This window comes from Cricetulus griseus, chromosome 3 (genome assembly GCF_003668045.3).
Source record: "Cricetulus griseus strain 17A/GY chromosome 3, alternate assembly CriGri-PICRH-1.0, whole genome shotgun sequence".
NCBI classification, from domain to species: domain Eukaryota; kingdom Metazoa; phylum Chordata; class Mammalia; order Rodentia; family Cricetidae; genus Cricetulus; species Cricetulus griseus.
Genome location: NC_048596.1, coordinates 182,087,636 through 182,107,955, shown reverse-complemented (window position 1 = coordinate 182,107,955; position 20,320 = coordinate 182,087,636). Strand labels below are relative to the sequence as shown.

At 44.4% G+C, this 20,320-nt stretch overlaps 1 protein-coding gene across 1 annotated transcript in view; it reads left to right on the top strand.

Annotated features, from left to right (window-relative positions):
• Positions 1-9: 9 nt before the first annotated feature.
• The window catches only part of Ranbp10 (RAN binding protein 10), a 62,191-nt gene continuing 41,880 nt past the window's right edge, over positions 10-20,320 (top strand). Inside the window, exons 1-2 of the mRNA XM_027405856.2 lie at positions 10-276; positions 1,011-1,122. Coding sequence (XP_027261657.1) covers positions 42-276; positions 1,011-1,122 — 347 coding nt within the window. The 5' untranslated portion in view covers positions 10-41. The remainder of the gene's footprint in view (positions 277-1,010; positions 1,123-20,320) is intronic.

Below are 20,320 nucleotides of genomic sequence, written 5' to 3'. Positions count from 1 at the left end.
TCCTCCCCGCCCCCAGTGACACAATAGCAGCTCCCTCCAAGATGGCGGCGGCGACTGCAGACCCGGGAGCTGGGAACCCGCAGGCTGGGGACTCCTCTGGTGGGGACGCCGGGGGTGGGCTACTGTCACCCGGGGAGCAGGAACTGAGCCGGCGCCTGCAGCGCTTGTACCCTGCAGTTAATCAGCACGAAACGCCGCTGCCGCGATCTTGGAGCCCCAAGGACAAGTACAACTATATCGGCCTCTCCCAGGGAAACCTCCGTGTCCACTACAAAGGTATCAGTGGGTCTGGCCGCTGGGAGACAGGTCTAGAGTGTCTGCAGGGAGGCTGTACCCATCATGTCCCTTTCTTTGCCTGGGTCAGAGCTCTGAGTTAGGCCTTAGCCCAGCGGAATGTCCAGAGTAGAGGGATTGGCCAGGCCGGGGTTTACCTGCTTCCTCTGCTCTTTTCCTGAAACAGCCGACTTAAAGAGAACCACGGTAAATGTCCAAAACCAGTGTTGGACAAGCCTTCCACTTTAGGGCCTTCCTTCTTGTCCTGAGCTGGCTCCGATCTCAGCTAGGCCCTTTTCTACGGCTTAGTTCCAGTAATGTTTGCAAAAAGAGGTGGTAACATTCTCACAGGCGGTGCAAGGGCTGACTGGCCTAGGGGTTGTGTGCTAAAGTTGTTGGTAGTGGTGACTTCCATTTCTGCCACTTCCTTCCCCTGGGCTCCAGGCCGGGCCGTTTGGATTCTAGAAAGACAGACAACAGTATTCCGTGTGTCACATGCACCTCTATTGCCTATATATACCCTTGTTTTGTTATGGAGGACAGTATCTTGGTCAGGACTTTTGGTTGGTCTGGGGTGGAGGTGATCTAAAGGTGGGAGGCTTATGTGTTTACTCAATTCCTTGGACAGTAAAAGAACTTCTGGCAAAGGAGAGTTGAAATTATCATGCATAGAGAAAAAGGAGACTTCCATTTGCATTTTCTGGTGTTGACATTCCTTCTTTGCCTTTTTACATCAGGTCATGGCAAAAATCACAAAGATGCAGCCTCTGTGCGCGCCACTCACCCCATCCCTGCTGCCTGTGGTATTTACTATTTTGAAGTGAAAATTGTCAGCAAAGGAAGAGATGGGTAAGGCCTTCTTTACTATCCCTTTCCCCCTCAACACAGAACTAGTGTTTCCTCTTGTCAGAGTTTCAAGTTCCTGACTGGTATTAGTGACTGATATTAGCCTGCTGATCCACTTGGATCTGGGCTACCTCTCTCTTGACTATGAACATTGTCTGGTTGGTCTAAACAGTGGGTCTTGATAGCAGTAGGCACACTGTAGGTAGAGCAGAGGATTTTTTTTTTTTTTTTTAAGTATTGTAATTAGATAGTAAACAGATCAGGGATATAAGTAACAAGTTTACATTAACAATTCAGAGGCCAAATGGGGTTTCCCTTGCTAGCAGGTGGTGTTTGTGACTTCCCTCCTTTCGAAGTTGAGGTTCCCTTTTATGGCATTTAGTCATGTAGGGGCCTCAGTAAACTTCAAAAGGATAGTAGAGTCTGTGTAGCATTCATCAAAGCTGTGGTGGCCACTGTCATCTGGATAAACAGTGTACATATGGTCAGAGTCAGGTGACCTTGCTGCTCATAAACTTGTTTTTCAGTTCAGGGACTTCAACACCAGTTGGACCAGATTTGGGAAGGTCTCATTAAGGTCAGCATTAGGGAGACTCCCTATTTTAGGGTGACACAAGGCATCACAGGGGACATTTTTCCTTGTCTTCTTCCTTATTCTCCCAGTCTGGGCTTCTTTTCTGCCCAGTAATTGGAGCAAAACAGGTGACCAAGCTATGAGACAATGTGAGTATAACTATCTTGGGACAAGCTTCTTCATCAGATCTTAGGTTTGTTATGAGAAATGTGCAAACCCTGCCAGTGACATTCATGTGGATCTGAGTTTGTGTTTTTTAGCATTCAGGATAATTTTTCTCTCTTAACTGTTTCACTTGTGTTGTGTGAGAAATGCCAGGTTTAGCCAGGTGGTGGTGGTGGCCCATGCCTTTAATCCCAGCGCTCAGGAGGCAGAGGCAGGCGGATCTCTGTGAGTTTGAGGCCAGCTTGGTCTAAAGAGTGAGCTCCTGTTGGACCACGACTGTGTAGTCAGACCCTGTCTTAAAACAAAAAACAAAAAAAGAAGCTTAGTCTAGGCAGGACTGTTAGAATCAGAACCTCCCTGCTTTCTCAGTGACTGTGTGACTTCCCAGCCAAGGAGGATCCTGTGGGATTGGGTAGATCTTTTTTTTTTTTTTTTTGGTTTTGTATTTGAAGACAGGGTTTCTCTGTGTATCTTTGGAGCCTGTCCTGGCACTCACTCTGTAGACCAGGCTGGCCTGGAACTCACAAAGATCCGTCTGCCTCCGCCTCCCAAGTGCTGGGATTAAAGGTGCGAACTACCAATGCCCGGCCTAGGGTTTGGGTAGAGCTTGAGGCCTGTCTCTTCGTCGTCTCTCTGGGGAGTTCAGTCAGTATCTGAACTGCCTTAAACTTTAAAATTCAGTGACTTTAGAATTTTAATCATGGGAAGTCATTGCTTTTTTTTGGAGACAGGGTTTCTCGGTGTAGCTGCTTTGGAGCCTGTCCTAGAACTCTCTCTGTAGATTAGGCTGGCTTCAAGCCCACAGAGATCTGCCTGCCTCTGCCTCCTGAGCGCTGGGATTAAAGGCATGCACCACCATCACTTAGCAAGTTGTTGCATCTTTAACTTCCATTTTCATCTGCTTCATTTGCAGATAAGGAAACTTACTTTTACTGGAAGACCTAAAACTTTTTAATATTTCTTCCCACCATCTGATAAAAGACATCTAATGTGTTTTAACCAGTGTCAATGAGAATGACCTCTTAAAACAAACACCTCAAAAACAGTTACAGTGTTGACTAAGATTCGGGTGTTCGACTCTGATATTGCCAAGGAGACTGCGGAGGGTATTTCTTAAACTTGTAGGGAGGAAAATGTGTCTCTTCTCTGTAGCCCTTTTTCATAGATAAGGGCTGAGCTAGTGAAAAACAAGAACAGCTTTTCAGGAGGGGAGTGTTTAAACTTAGAGATCTGGATTCCTTCAACTGGCTTTTCAGATTTCTGTGGTGCTGTGTTATACTGTATGACTGTGGTGTTGTATACGGGTCTAAAAAAAGTGAAAGCCAGGCGTGGTGGTGCATGCACCTACCAAAACACATGCACACACATAGGCATGTAACCAAAAATAAAATCACTTAAAAATTTTTTCTATACAACCAGGTAAAACTAGCTTAGTGTTTTCTATAAAATATTATGCAAGCAAGGCACTTCTGGTGAACCATGACAACAACAAAAAAATGGATTCATAAATACCTTAGGAACACACAACTCTACAGAAAAACAGGACTTATTTTTTCAGGACTCTGGAGGCTGAGGCAGGTGGATCTCTCTAAATTTAAAGCCAGGCTGGTCTACATGGCAAGTCCTAGACCCACCAGGGCTGCTGATCTCGTCTCAGCAAAATGAACAGTATCTTTCTTTGTCTTCTTTCCCCAGCATTGTTTTCCTTTTTAAATAACAAAGTTTCCTGTATCCCAGGCTGGCTTATAACTTCTTGGCATGGCCAAAGGATGATCTTGAACTCATGATCCTCACGCCATTACTTCCCCAATGCTAGGATTACAGATATATGCTACCTTATCTGGTTTATATAGTGTTCGGAATTGAACCCAGGGCTTTGTACATACTAGGAGGCACTCTGTCAACCGAGTCATATTCCTGTGCCCTATTCTGTGTTTTACATATGGTAAATACAGTTGTTGAGTTGGTCTGAAAGCCTCAATTTTATAAAGGTCATGTGTATCTGTAGAGGCTTGCTTTAGTTGACAAATAGCTAAAGAAGTAAGATGGTGAGTGAGTATGTGACTGGCTCTCCACAGTCACTTTCCGCAATCCCTGAAAGGCTTCTTATGGCTGAGATGTAGCCAGTTTTTGATATGAGCCATACACTTTAGTTCAGGGCTGTTTTTTGAGGAAGCCAACAGAAGTTGTAGAACAGGCAGACAATGACTCTTCTCCATCAGTGTGGAGATACATTTGTGACCCAGGTCTTGTTGATGGCCCAAGCACTAACTGTAGCTATTGATTTTGTAGTCTTCCTGTGTTGTCTCATATGAGCTTCATAGCATCTTTAGAAAATGACTGGAGCAAATGATGATAGACTTGTTTTGTGGGTGAGTCCCTGAGATGTTTGGTGTCCTGCCCTGGCTGCAGGGCTTAAGATGTGCAATAGAATAGCCTAACCTGTCAGATGTCCTTGCCTGATCCCAGACACGTGTCTGAGCTGCTGCTGACTTCCCATTATGACTGCTGCTGCATTCTTTCTCTGGGCTAGCGTGAAGGAACATCTTGTTGGATCCTTACAGGATCACAATGTCAGGGGACAGGGCTGACATGTTTAGTGCTAACTGAAGCTAAAGAAGCAGGGCATGCTGTGTGCTGGCCTTGACTGACTTATTTTTCCATTGACTCTAGTCCTGTTTTTCTGTAGAGTTGTGTGTTCCTAAGGTATTTATGAATCCATTTTTTTTTGTTGTTGTTGTCATGGTTCATCAGAAGTGCCTTGTTTGCATAATATTTTATAGAAAACACTAAGCTAGTCTGATTTGGTTGTATAGAAAGTTTTTTTTTAAGTGATTTTATTTTTGGTTACATGCATATGTGTGTGCATGTGTTTTGGTATGTGCATGTGGTCACAGTATTTGAGGTAGCCAGAATATGACAGATTCCCCTGGACCTGTAATTAACAGGTAGCTGTAACCTGCCTGACATGGATGCTGGGAATCGAACTCTTGTTTCCCTGGAAGACCTTCCATGCTTTTATCAGCTGAGCTCTTTTTCTAGCCCCTCACAGAAGGGTTTTGTTTCTTTGCTTTGGGTGGTGACTCTTGAGACAGTTTTGCTTTGTACCTCAGCCTCAAACAAATGTCAGTCTTGCTGCCTAAAACTCCCAAGTGCCACAAGAAACATTTATTTCAAGGGTTTATAGTCTTTCATTCTCTCTCTCTCTCTCTCTCTCTCTCTCTCTCTCTCTCTCTCTTTTTTCTTTTCTCTTCTTTTCTTTTCATCCTGATGTGCCTGATACAAGAGAACAGAAGCAAAGAGAGCAATAGATCAGCCTTGTCCTCAGGGAGCCTGTGGCCTACCTAGTAGAGAGTGGGACTGAGAAGAGCCCTTCATAAGAGGAGGCAAATTGGAGGGTGGGTGGTGGTGCATGCCTTAATCCCAGCATTCGGGAGGCAGAGACTGGAGGTTCTCAGTGAGTTCAAGGTCAGCTTGGTCTACAGAATGAGTTCCAGGACTGCTAGGGCTGTTACACAGAGAAACCCTGTCTCGAAAAAAGAAAAAAAAAGAGAGAGAGCGAGGAGTATTGGGTATTGCAGTGAGGGATAAGTTGGTGTTCCCAGGAGGCACTACCAGTGGATCTATAAGTCTTATGGGTAATTAGCTCCATGCCAAGGTGTGGGGCTTTTTGGATTCTTCCTATTTAGGAAGGAGGGCTGTGTAGAAGGAGCTAAGAGGTTGGCATAGACTGATTGGCTTCTGCTGGATTTTGCCAAGTCATCAGCTATGAACCTTGGGAGCAGGTCTGATAGGGCGAGATGTCTCAAGTCGTCAGGGGTGCCCCTAGGAGATAAGGGACATCTGGGTTGATCTTTCCAGAAAGTTAAGTAGGCAGACTTTATGGACCTGTGGGTGTCCCCAGCTTTTAGTGATGACACATGGAGGGTGTGGCTGTCCTGGCTAACAGATGCTTCAGTGTGACCCTCAAAATAGACTGTAACGTCATCCTAGTGTCGGAGGCCTCCTGACATGTGATGGGTGGCTCTACCCAAGAACGGCAAACTTAGGCTAGAGCACTAGGTAGTATAGGGAGAGGTGGAGTTCTTTTCAGCTAGGGATCTTTGGTTACAGTCAACTAACTCTTACTTGCTTGGTGACGAAGTGGTATACCTACCCATTCATGCCACACACCAGGGTGAACATTGATTGTTTTGTCCTAGGTGTGAGCTCCAGGAGCACAGACATGAGGCCTATCTAGAGTCAAGAGAGATACACCCCTGTGTGTGACCTCACAGGGGCATAGAAATGGTATGCACTCTATCTGGGTTGGCCCAGAGGTTAGATTTCCTTCTATACTTCTGAGTTTAGGGGAAGCTTCATAGAAGAGATGGTCATGAAAAGTGGAGAGAGTAGCTGGAATGCTCAAGGTGAACAAAGAAAGAAGCAGATGCTTCGAGCAGAAGACACATAAAAAGATGTGTAGGCTGGCTTGGATGTGGTGACTTATGCTTGTAAACCTAACACTCACGTGGCAGAGGCAGGAAGATTGAAAACTTGAACCCAGCTTGGCTTCAAGGCTAGCCTGAGGCTACACAGGGAGATCATGTTTGTTAAGGAAAAAAAAAAAAAAAATTGGGAGTCAGGGCTGAGTAAGTAGTGGACAAATGGAAAACCCCTTGTATATTATGGTCAAAGGTTTCAGACTTTGTTTTGAAGGCAGTTTTGTGTACAGACTTTGGCTAGAGCAGAAGACACTGCTGGTCTGGTCCACCAGACTTCTGCTGAGTCTTGTCCTTCACCTGCAGCACGATTTTCTCATAGCATGGTCCTTTCAGAGGGAGAGTGATTCTCTGCTGATGTTGTAATTGTCTAATGGTTTGGTTTTGCCAGCTCCTCTTTCACATATCCTGTGTTTATGCCCAAGGATTTCCCTCTCATGAGTTAGAATCACCTAAAATGATTTTCCATGGAGGCTGAGAGTCACTCTATTGTAAAGATTTTACCTGTCATCTTTTTGTCTCAAAAACTACCAAGTCTAGAGATAGCCTGCCGCTGGGCCTCTCATTCAGGATACTCTTCCCTCTTATGGTGTCTGTGCATGGTTCAGTGCTGTTGAAGCTCTGTGCTTATCTGTGGACTGGCTGATGCCTTTGCCTGTCTGCCCCTGGGAGCAGGGGCTGTCCTTGCTCAAAGTAGGCGCCAGCAGTACTGGAGTCCTGTTCTTCCTGACTATACAAGGCTGGTAGACTTACAGGTGACTGCTGAGCTTTAGGCTACATTTTTCCTCAAGTACCAAACACCGTGTTGTTTCTGGAGATATGGAATACTGGGGCTGTGGAGCTTCCTGGGGTGATGTATGGCTTACCTTCATTATGGGTGAAAACTAGTTTGGGCATCCTGAGGTGTAGCTCTGGCATGGGTTGAGAAAGCTAGAATCCACTTTCCTGGTAGGGACTTCTTACTCATTTCAAGTTGTCATCTACAATTATGAGCTCAGAATGGGGAGTGTGGTCACTTTTTTTGGGTTTTTCGAGACAGGGTTTCTCTGTTTAGCCCTGGCTGTCCTGGAACTCACTCTATAGACCAGGCTAGCTTTGAACTCACAGAGATCTGCCTGCCTCTGCTTCTCAAGTGCTGGGATTAAAAGCGTGCACCACCATCTCCTGGCTGGTCACCTTTTTTTTTTTTTTTTTTTTTTAAATAAAAAATTGTTATTTTCTTGGGGTCGCAGTACCCATGTACCTACACATGTGGATGTCAGAGAACAACCTACAGGAGTTGGTCCTGTTTGTTTCTGCCAAGTGGATCTTGGGATTGAACTCAGGTCTTCAGTTTTGACAGTGAATCCTTTCCCACTGAGCTATCTTTCAGACTCTGGAGTTTTTGGTTTTTGTTCTCATTTTGTTTTTCGGAGACAGGGTTTCTGTATGTCCTGGAACTTGCTCTGTATACCAGGCTGGACTCAAACCCAGAGATCTGCCTGCCTCTGCCTCTCATATGTTGGGATTAAAGGCATGTACTATCACTACCCTGTGTTTTGGGATATTTGTTTATTGTGTGATGGTGTATTGTTGTGATTGATGTGATAAAAAGCTGAATGACCAATAGCTAGGCAGGAGAATTAGGTGCAATTTCCAAGTAGAGAAAGGAAGAGGATAATTGAGGCACACAGGAGGTGCCATAGGGGAGGTAGACATACAGAATGAAAGAAAGGTAAAAAGCCACATGGTCAAACATAGATTAATATAAGCAGGTTAATTTAAGTTATAAGAACTAGTTAAAAACAAGCCTAAGGTAAGGTCAAGCTTTCATAATTAATAAGTCTTTATTTATTATTATGTCATTATTTGTGAGCTGGTGGCCCAAAAAAGAAAATCCAACTGCAACTTTGTAGCTGTTGAATTTTTTATGTTTGTTTGTTTATTTATTTATTTATTTATTTATTTATTTATTTATTTTGGTTTTTTGAGGCAGGGTTTCTCTGTGGCTTTGGAGGCTGTTCTGGAACTAGCTCTTGTAGACCAGGCTGGTCTCAAATTCACAGAGATCCGCCTGCCTCTGACTCCTGAGTGCTGGGATTAAAGGCGTGTGCCACCAATGCCCGGCGCTGTTGAATTTTTTAAGTTACTATTTTCATGTTTGTTTGTGTGTGTGTGTTTGTATTACACCACATATGTGGCGGTCAGAGGACCACTTACAAGAATAGGTTCTCTTATATCATGTGAGCCCTGGGGATGAAACTCAGGTCGTCAGGCTTTGCAGCAAGCTCCCTTACACTCTGAGTCATCTCACTGGGTGATGGTGGTAGTGGTTGGTTTTTTGTTTGTTTTCTCTTTTGGGTTTTTGGAGGCAAGGTCTCACTCTGTGAGCTAAGACCTTGGCTGGCGTAGACCAAGCTATGTTGACCAGGCTGACTTCAAACTCAGAGATCCACTTGCTTCTTCCTCTAGAGAGCTGGAGTTAAAGACATGCAGCACCATACTTTGGCCCCATGGGTCCTTTATAAGTTAAAGCTTACTTGGTCAAGGGTCAACCTCTAGGGAAATTCCTAGACCCTCCTTGTGTCCCCATTGCTTCTTCGTTCTCTAGAATGCTTTATTTATTTCTGTAGATGGGTCAATACAAAGGGGAGAGTCCCAGTTAGAGGGGAAGCCAAGGTTTGTCAGGCTGAGCAGAGAGCATGAATTTAGCAGACCACTGGAAAAGAGTAGAGTCCTAGAAGAGGTCTGTGTGTGACCAGGGATCAAGTTGGAAACCTGAGAGAAGAGTTAGCTTTCTTTCAGTGCAAGGATGTCTAGCTCTCTGCTTCTCAGAATCCATATAAATTGTCTTCATAGCACCAAGATTACCAGTGTTTTGGTTGTGACCAAAATGTGAAATTATGGCTGACTTACAAGAAGGATTGGAGAACTTGGTGATAGAGCAGTGACTAGCCCTTCTGTCATCAAGATGTTAAAACAAGATGCCCTGGACTGTGTAGGAATTTGGGAGGGGGCCAAGAAAGTTCTTTCCTGCCTCTCTTCTTAGAAGGTGTCTTGAGATTTCAGGAAACTTTAGGTTAATGTAATGTGCTGGCTGGTTTTATATCAACTTGACACAAGTTATAGTCATCAGAGAAGAGGGAGTCTCAATTGAGAAAATGCCTCCATAAGATCAGGCTGTGGGGGCTGGAGAGATGGCTCAGAGGTTAAGCGCACTGGCTGCTCTTCCAGAGGTCCTGAGTTCAATTCTCAGCAACCACATGGTGGCTCATAGCCATCTATCATAAGATCTGGTACCCTCTTCTAGTGTGCAGGCAAATATGCAGACAGAACACTGTATATGGAATAAAAATAAGAAAATAAATTTTAAAAAAAAAGATCAGGCTGTAAGCAAGTTTGTAGGGCATTTATTTATTTATTTATTTATTTATTTATTTATTTTTGGTTTTTTGAGACAGGGTTTCTCTATGTAGCTTTGGAGCCTATCATGGCACTCGCTCTGGATACCAGGATGGCCTCGAACTCACAGAGATCTGCCTGCCTCTGCCTCCCAAGTGCTGGGATTAAAGGCATGTGCCACCAACGCCCGGCTTTTCTGTAGGGCATTTTCTTTTTTTTTTTTTTAAGATTTATTTATTTATCATGTATACAGTACATGCCAGAAGAGGGCACCAGATCTCATTATAGATGGTTGTGAGCCACCATATGGTTGCTGGGAATTGAACTCAGGACCTCTGGAAGAACAGTCAGTGCTCTTAACCCCTAAGCCATCTCTCCAGCCCCAGGGCATTTTCTTAATTAGTAATTGATGGGGGAGAGTCCAGTCCATTGTGGGTGGTGCCATCTCTGGGGTCCTGGGTTCTATAAGAAAGCAGGCAGAACATGCCATGGGAAGTCAGCCAGTAAGTAGCACCCTCCATGGCCTCTGCATCAGCTCCTGCCTCCAGGTTTCTCCTTTGTTTGAGTTCTGTTCTGATTTTCTTCAGTGATGAACAGTGATTTGGAAGTGTAAGCCAATTAAAAACTTTCCTCCCCAAGTTGCTTTGGTCACAGTGTTTCATGATAGCCCTAACTAGGACAGTCAGGAATAACAAATGCCAGGGCTCAAATATACCCTTACATCCTCAGCTTCCAGGGCAAATACTGATAACAGCATTCATTCTAGTCCAGACCGAGCCCCAGAATTTTTCTCAATTCACAGTATACTGGGTAGTTGAAATTTTTAATCACAGTTTCAATGTGAGATGAACCCATCAGCTTCAGGGCAGAGGTGATTGGAAGATGAGAAGTAGCAGAAAAGGGGTGGTTGTGTCCAGATGGTCTAGGGCTCAGCTTTTCTCTTCTACAGAATGGTGCCAAGGTGGAATTGCACTAAGAAGCAGAGAAGGCTTGCTGAAAATAATTGGTTACATCCCAGTAACAAAGTCATATCCCACTTACAAAGCTGATAGTTCGAAGTTGGCATGTACCATTTTTATACAGTGTTCTGGTGTCATTAGGACTGTGGTGCTAGCTGTTTATCAGTGGTTATATTTACTTCTTTTTTTGTTGTTGTTTTGGGTTTTTTGTTTGTTTGTTTGTTTGAGAGAAGGTTTCTCTGTGTAACCCTGGGTGTTCTGGAACTTGCTTTGTAGACCGGACTGGCCTTGAACTCAGAGATCCACCTGGCTCTGCCTCCCGAGTACTGGGATTAAAAGTGTGCGCCCCAACCACCTTTCAAGACTTGTTTTTAAGACCTTCTGCCATTTAGTGAAGGAGCCCATACCTGAGTAACCTAGGATCTTCTGTTCTCCGAGACACCTTTCTCTGTGGTAGCACATTTTGACTGAGGCCTTTTTGCCTTTTGGATTGTTTTTCCCTGAATAGTGCTGGGTCTGTCGTGCCCCTCCTCTAAGTGAGCTGCATGGCTTCCTAGCAATGGGCTATGGTTGCTGGAGGAACAAAATGCACATAGAAGTTGGTGCTGTGATGGTCCTTAGTTTTAAGGGGGCTCATCAGACTATGAAATAAAATTCCCAGTGCTAAATTTAGCTCTCATTTCAGACCTAAATGTCAGTTGGTGTTTTGACTGAATGGTCTTCCAGAGACGATTTTGTAGTCACTGTCTTGAGTCTTTTCTGCTGTTGAAGCTGTTGGTGTTTTTCTTTTCTTTGCTGCTGCTGCTTCTTCTTTCTTCTTCTTCTTCTTCTTCTTCTTCTTCTTCTTCTTCTTCTTCTTCTTCTTCTTCTTCTTCTTCCTCCTCCTCCTCCTCCTCCTCCTCCTCTTCCTTCTTCTTCTTCTTCTTCTTTTAATCTGGGGCAAGTTCTGATAGGAACAAGATTGCTCGCCTGATGAGCTATGGCCTCACCTGATGAGCTATGGCTGATGTGTTAGACATCAAGATGAAACTGTCAGGTGAGATCCTTGGAGCTCCTTGGAGAGCTGGGACTTTGTTTGCTTTTCAAGACAGGGTTTGCGTACCCTGACACTTATTCTGTAGAACTCACTCTGTAGAACAGGCTAACCTTGAATTCAGAGATCCACCTGCCCTAGTACTGGGAGTAGAGTTGTGCTCCTTGAAACCTGGCTTTTTTTTTTTTTTTTTTTTTAAATTAGAGAAGGTAGGCTCATAGTTTCTCATAGCTACCCAGATTCAGCTCAGCACTGAGACTCAGGTCTTTTGTTCCCTCTCCTTTGCATCACTTCCTACCAGATGTATCCTATTAATAGAAGTTTTTTTTTTGGTAAGTTTTTTTTTTTTAAACATTTTATTTATTATGTATACAACATTCTGCGTCTATGTATATCTGCACACCAGAAGAGGGGACCAGATCTCATAACGGATGGTTGTGAGCCACCATATGGTTGCTTGGAATTGAACTCAGGACCTCTGGAAGAGCAGTCAGTGCTCTTAACCTCTGAGCCATCTCTCCAGCCCTTAATAGAAGTTTTTAAGTTTGAAGTCTTGAAGTCCTGTAGCTGAATGCATTGGTTCCTGTACCTTATATAGTCATTTAAAGTGCCCATAAGATCCACCTTCCTACCAGGCAGTGGTGGCACACACCTTTAATCCCAGCGCTTGGGAGGCAGAGGCAGAGGCAGAGGCAGATGGATCTCTGAGTTCAAGGACAGCCTGCTCTACAGAGCCAGTTCCAGGACAGACTCCAAAGCTACACAGAGAAACCCTGTCTCCAAAAACCAAACCAAACCAAACCAAAACAACGGCAACAAATCCACCTTTCCTCTAAGAAGAAATTGAGACAGTGAAAAGAGCTGGGTTTGTGTTTTTCACTATTCTCATTTGCTCTGTGTGAGCAGAGAGGGGCTTCTTATTTCTGGCCCTGACAGCAGGCCATAGTACAGGCTGCTCTGATGGTTTCCATTGAGCTCTGTGCCAGAGCCTTACTTGTCTTATCAGGAAAAGCCAGCTGAGGCTCAGGCTGTCTGGCTTAACAAGGGTGTGACTCTGTGTGCTAAAGACCTTCAATGTAAAATATACTGCCTATCCACTTTATTTTTTAGCCTCTCTCTCTTTCTCTCTGTCTCTGTCTCTCTGTGTAGTCCTGGCTATCTATTTTAGACATTGCTCTGTAGACCAGGAGGGCTTCAAACTCAGAGATCCCCCTGCCTGTGCATTCTGAGTCCTGGGACTAAAGATGTGCACCACCAAGCCTGACTAATTTTTCTCTATTTCAAGACAGAGTCTCACTAAGTAGCTTTGGCTGTCCTGGAATTTGCTCTATAGACTAGGCTGACCTAGAACTCACAGATCCTCCTGTCTCTGCCTTCTCAGTGCTGGGATTAAAGACGTGTGCCACTATGCCTGTCTTGTTTAAATGGGTAATTTGGTGGTATTACTTAGGGTCACAATGTTGGATAGCCATTGCTACTGTCTTTCTTTCTTTCTCTCTTTTTCTTTCCTTCCTTCCTTCCTTCCTTCCTTCCTTCCTTCCTTCCTTCCTTCCTTCCTTTCTTTCTTTCTTTCTTTTTTTATTCTGAGACAGGATTTTTCTTTAGAGGTTGTCCTGGAACTCGATCTGTAGAACTCACAGAGATCCGCCTGCCTCTGCCTCCCGAGTGCTGGGATTAAAGGCGTGCACCACCACCTCAGTTGAGTTACATTCCTTTTTATGACTGAGTAATTTTCCACAGTGTAGCTAGCTAGTTAGATAGCCAGGCATAAAGACACATTTTGTTTATCTGTTGATGGACATACCTGTTTGGTTTCCTCATAGTGATGTTGAACATTTTTTCATGCACTTTTTGTAAATCTTCTTCTTCTTCTTCTTCTTCTTCTTCTTCTTCTTCTTCTTCTTCTTCTTCTTCTTCTTCTTCTTCTTCTTCCTTCTTCCTTCTTCCTTCTTCCTTCTTCTTCCTTCTTCTTGTTCTCCTTCTTCTCCTCCTTCTTTCTCCTTTTTCTTTTTTCCTTTATTCTTCTTCTGCCTCCACCTTCTGGGTGCTGGGATTTTAGGCCGTGCTGCCCTGCTCAATTGATGCTGTTCTAGAGCTCAAACCCAGTGCTTCGTGTATACTAGGCAGACAATCTATCAACTTAGCTATATCCTCAGCACCAGCTATTTTATAAATCTTTCAATAGATGTCTATAGGACTGGTGAGATGGCTCAGTAGGTAAAAGCATTTTCTGTATAAGCCTGAAAACCTGAGTTTGATCCCAAAACCCAAGGTAGAAGGAGAGAACCAACCCTTTAGAATTGTCCTCTAATGTGCTATGTATGTGATGAACCTGGACTCATACATACAGTAATAATGTGTAAAATAAAATTACACAAAAAGAAACATCTATATGGTGCTTTGCCTATTTTGTAATTGGGTTGTCTTTTTGTTTGAGTTACAGGGATTACATTTTTTTAAATTATTTTTTTTTTAATTTTAGAGGCACTCATATTTACATATCCATCCCCCCATTCCCTCGCTCTCTCATCCTCCCATGTTCCCCACCAACCCCACCAACCCACTCCCCACCTCCTCCCCAGGGATAGTGAGGCCCTCCACGGAGGACCGTCAAAGTCCATCATATCATTTGGGGGAGGGCCTAGGCCTTCCTTGCTGTGTCTGAGCTGCAGTAGTATCCCTATTTTTTTTTCAAGACAGGGTTTCTCTGTTTAGCCCTGGCTATCCTGGAACTCTCTCTGTAGACCAGGCTGGCCTCAAATTCACAGAGATCCACCTGCCTCTGCCTCCCAAGTGCTGGGAATAAAGGCCTGCACTACTGCTGCCTGGTGGAACATTTGTAATAGCACACAGCCATTATTGACATTATTTTGCTAAGAATTAAATTTGCTAAGGTCAGATCTGGGAGGGAGCTGAGAAGCCCTTTAGTCTAACTTCTCTTTTTCTGATAGGGAACCTGAGATGTGGGTTGAAACCCAAGATCTGTGATCCAGAGTTAGGGTGGAGTCTATGAGACTAGCCTTTCAGGGTGTGTGTGTGGGGGGTAGTGGTGGTGGTGGTGGTGTTATGTCTAAAGGCCTACTAAGAAGTGTTCTGCTCACTTTGCTTTTATGTTCAGCTAACCCAGACTGGCTGTAAGTTTGAGGGATAGCTAAGAAGGCTGACTGTGAATTCCCAACCCTCCTGCAGCAGCTTCCAAAGTGCTGGGATTAGAAGCATACACTATGCCTGACTTCCTGTCACTTTAAAATTGCTCAGGGTCTGGCAGGATAGTTCAGCAAGTAAAGATGCTTGTCACCAGCTTGATGACCCGAGTTTGACCCCTGGGACCCACATGATAGAAGGAGAGAACTGGCTCGTATAAGCTGTTCTCTGACCTCCACATATACATCATGGCACAAGTGCACACCCAAAATTAGTAAATAAATATAGGAATTTGTTGTTAAAAAAAAAAAAAAGCTGGTTTTGGTGCACGCCAGTAGGATTTGCTGAATGAGGCAGAAGCAGGAGGATCACAAGTTCAAGGCCAACCTGGGTGGTGGTGTATTCCTTTAATCCTCAGGTGGCAGAAGCAGGCAGACTTCTGAGTTCGAGGCCAGCTTGGTTTACAGAGCGAGTTCCAGGTCAACCTTTAAAGCAATACAGAGAAACCCTGTCTTGAAAACAAAATGTGATTCCAGAGCTTAGGGCCGTAACTCAAATTGGTATAGTATTTGCCTAGCATGTCAGAGCCCTAGGTTTCATTACTAGCACCCCATAAACTGGATGTGGTGGTCCATGCTTATAATCCCAACACTGGGGGGGGGGGATTAAAAGCAGGAGAATCACAAGTTCAAGGCCAGCCTCACTATGTGAGACTTTTGTCTCAAAAAGAAAGAGGAAGAAAGAAATAACTCAAGCCCACCATCAATAAAGTAATTCATGTTAGTTGTAGGAAATAGGGAAACGGGGGAAGAGTCCAAGTCGACAAATGTGGTTGCATCTCTCCATGTGACCAGTTTCAGCACATTGCTGCTTCTGTGGCAGAGAGGGCATGGATGAGTGTAGGCAGCCTGTACCCCAGGAGCTGCCATTCTATTCGGAAGGTAGTGGTTTTCCTGAGCCTCAGTTTGACCCCCTTTGTCTGTGGAGCAAGGGTGGGTGCTTCTGGGTAGATATAATTTGGGTGTGGTTAGCTAAGGGCCTTTCCTGCCCACCTACCTACAGCTGTGGCTGCCTCTTTTCCAAGGCAATGGTTAATCTCTACCTAGCTTGGTCCTGCAGTACAAAGCCACAATGGGGGCGAAGTGTCTTTTGTAGCTTCACCTTGTATTGTGATTTTTGGTAGTGAGTAGTAGTAACTGGGAAGTTAGAAACCAGCTCATGACCCAACTACCATCAAGAACTTGTCTATTGGCCCTCTGTACTTCCTGGCTGTCTCACATCTTTGTTAAATATTATTTCCTTTCTGTTTTGCTGTCATATTGAAAAAAAAAACAGCAAATCAAATAGATTTATCTTGCATTTACTTGTGGGGTGAATTATTCTCTCTCATATCTTCTGATTCCTGAAAAGAGAGCCCAATGAACAAGTGAGGTATTGGATAGCCAAACTGTTGGATCTGTTCTGTCATCTGTTAGGGGACTGGGGTTTTGCTGTCTCCCTTCCTTTCAGGCTGTGGTAAAGTAGCCTGTATCTGTTAGTGCTCTTAGCATAGCCTGGTCTATTACCAACATGGAAGCAAATGTTCATGTCCTTTCTCTCTGGTAATCCCAAATAAACAGGCATTTGTTTTTAGATGTCCCAGGTTCAGGCTTTTGAGAATAGCCTGATTTATCTGATTCTCCTGCTGGAAGAATGTACAGTGACCTACTAGACAGAGTGGGTCATGTACACAGTCATCCATCTGCTTTCCCTGAGCACCAGCTCAGGTGCTTCTTCCTTCGTATGGTTCTGATGAGTGACTCCACTGAGGCCTCTCTGGATTCATGGTAACAGCTGATGAAGCAGCCTCTGAGAGGCCAAGAGACATGCCCATGGAGCTTTGGTGACCTTGGGAGATTTGAATCTGAGCATATCCAGTGTATTTGTTGTTTGCAAGTATGTTTCTCCTTCAGTGCTTGCGCTAGAACAGAGTTGGGGGATGGCGGCTGTGCCTCTAGTTGAGCCTGTTGGAAGTAGGTCCCAGTTGGTCTTGCTTTGGTGACTGGTTGTGCTGCTCCATGTCTTGGGCTTCTCAAGTCCCTCCCAACCTAATAAATTCACTATGTTCTAAAGAGTGGTTGGCTTTTTCCATGTCATTCATCCCCATTGCTCTACTAGGATGATTTTGGTAGTGTCTGGATTTGCTTCTTCAGTCTGTCAGCTATCCGATCAGTTGTAGCCTTTCTACATCTCTTCTGCGGCTTCCATTGACCTCCTATGAAGTTCAAACCTCTTGAGTTAGCAAGTAGGCTGTGTACCCAATCCCTGTTTCCTCTCCAGCTTTGGCTCTTTGTTAAGTCTGCCCAGCCTGCAACTCAGCCACACTGAATTTGTTTCAGTTCCTCTGCCCTGCGTCGTCTTGCTTTCCTTCGTATGCCTTTGCATGTTCTGTTGCTTCTGTATGGCACACGCTCTTTGGCTTCTCTCACCTCCTTTACCAGACCTTAGCTCAGCTTTCACTGCCTCAGGGAATCTTTCCCTTCAAGTCAGTACACTCTGGCTCTATGGTAGGCCCTGCCCTATTCCCCCAGCACTGTGCTGATCTTTGTGAAAGGCATGATTGAGACCTCAGACTAAGAAGGTACTGACGTCATTCTTTTACTTGTGGTTATCTAGATATCCCTTCACAATTAAAAATAGAAACTCATTTCTGCATTGAGTGGTCGTAGCACCCTTACCATAATCAGTTAACTGTATGAGGGTTTATTTCTAGACTTCCTATTTTGATTCTGTTTTGTTGGTCTTCATGTCCAACTTTTGCTAGTCCTATACTGCTTTTTTTAAAAATCATTTTAAAAATTACTTATTTACTTACTTTGATTTTTCAAGACAGGGTTTCTCTGTGGAGCTCTGGCTGTCCTGGAACTCAAAATCTGCCTACCTCTGCCTCCTGAGAGCTGGGTTTAAAGGTGTGTGCCTGGCATCTTGTTTGTTTGTTTGCTTTGAGACATGGTGTCTCTATGTATCACTGGCTGCCCTGGAACTCACTCAACAGAATACTCAAAGTTCTGAGCAATGCAGTTAAAACAAAAATTAAATATAGGAGGCTGAGAGTGTACACCTGTAATCCCAGCACTCTGGAGGCAGAAGCAGGTGGATCTCTGTGAGTTTGAGGCCAGCCTGGTCACTCTGTAGACCAGGCTGGCCTCAAACTCACAGAGATCCACCTGTCTCTGCTTCCTGAGTGCTGGGATGAAAGGCATGCACCACTATGCCTGGCTTTTTTTTTTTTTTTTTTTTTTTTTGGTTTTTCGAGACAGTGTTTCTCTGTGGCTTTTGGAGGCTGTCCTGGAACTAGCTCTTGTAGACCAGGCTGGTCTCGAACTCACAGAGATCTGCCTGCCTCTGCCTCCAGAGTGCTGGGATTAAAGGCTAAAGGCATGCGCCACCAACGCCTGGCCTATGCCTGGCTTTTATTTATTTTTTTTGAGACAGGGTCTCATGGTGTAACCCTGACTGGCCTGGAACTCACTCTGTAGACCAGGCTGGCCTTAAACTCACAGAGATTACCTGCTTCTGCCTCCAGAGTGCTGGGATTACAGGTGTACACTCTCAGCCTCCTATATTTAATTTTTGTCTTAACTGCATTGCCTAGAACTTTGAGTATTCTGTTGAAGTGGTAATAGTGAGAGCATTGTGTTCCCAATATTGGAGGATAAGCTTTGAGTCTTGTTAGTCATGACTGTTTTATGTTAATGGCCCTCATTGTGTTATGATTCTTTCTGTTCTCTGTTGAGTATAATTGAGATGTAATTTTTGTTTGTTTTGAGACAAGGTATCTATGTAGTTGTTGAGCTTGCTATGTAGACCAGACTGACCTTGAACTCCCAGCGCTCCTCCTGCCACTGCTTCCTGAGTGCTGGAATTAAAGGCAGTTGCCATCACACCTGGCCCAGACATAATTTTTAAATATTTAAAAATTTATTGAATACACTCAGGGGAGGGCCTAGGCTCTATCCCAAAGGATATGACCAACTCTGAAGACCCCCCCCCATGGAAGGCCTCATCCTCCCAGGGGCACAGAAAGGGTATGGGATAAGTAGGGTGTTAGTGGGGGGCAGGGGAGGAGAGGAGGAAGAGGGAACTGGAATTGACATGTAAAACAATCTTGTTTTTAATTTAAATAAAAAATGGAAAAAATTATTTTGTTTGAGGCAGGGTCCTTGCTCTAGCTCAGGCTGGACTCATAGCTGCTTCAGCCTCCTGATTCTTAGATTATAGGTGTGTGCCACCTTACCTGGCTGATATGTAATTTCACTATCCTATATGATTTACTCTTTAAAGTGGGGATCTGGGATTTATTTCAACAGTACAGTCCTTGCTTAGACTTTTCAACATACTAAAAAAGGACTTCAGCTGGAGTCCCTGTACTGCAAAAACAAAAGTGTGTAGCTCAGCACTTTTTAGTCTTATTTGAAGGGTCCTTCTGGCTCTTGTATCAGACTGGTTGGATGATAGTCTTCAGGTGCCTGAAAACTCACCAGAAGATGGGAGCCTACATCTATTTTGAACAAAAAGTTAAGACAAGGTCTTTTTATGCATCCTTGGGTGACCTGCTGGGTCACCCAGGCTGGCACTTTTGACATTCTGCCTGTCTCTTCCTTCCAAGTGCTGGGGAATTACAGTCATGTGTTATCACATCCATCTGTGAAACTTAATCTTTCTCTCCCCCTACCCCCCAGTGCCTGAGGCTTGACATGCTAGGCAAGTGCCCCTGCCACATGTAGCCCAGGAACCTATGTCTTCCTGTAGCTTCAGAGTACCCTTGTTTTGGAAAAGACTTAGTGTTATCTAGTGTTTGAAGAGTTGGGGCCTATTTCCTTTGGACCCTGATTCAGCTTTGACCTCATTTGGGTTCCTGTGGAGCTGCTCCCCATGTCATTGACACCCAGAGGTGGCATGGTGCCCATTGTAAATGGGTGTCAGCTTCCCCTGGCTACTCTACACTTGACTCATCCAATCAGATTTTGGAGTTGAGCAGGAGTTTGTGCAGAGGCTCTCAGGCTGTTATCTAGGAAATGGCATTCCTCCTGGGGAACATGGAACCTGTAGGAATGTGACTATGGCTACCTGTTGGAGAGAAGAGGCCTCTCTTGTAGGAAGGAACAAAATAGCTTGTTTGTGTTTGTTTTTTTATAGTGCAGGAGATCAAACCCAAGGCTTTGTACATGTTCGGCAGATGCTGTATCACTGAGCTACACCACTAGCCCCCTAAAAGAACTTGTGTTTTGAATATAGATTATCTTAGTGGTCCTTCATCCCCATGGAACATTGGAGAGCCAGAACCCTAGAACCTCTAGAACCAGAACTTTGGCTGATGGCCAAACATAACTTTTCTTGTAGTATTCTTGAGTTGCCCTGTTTGCACTAGCTTTAAGCTGTCAAGGGTCATTCAGGAAACAAATATGCTCCAAACACAAGCTCT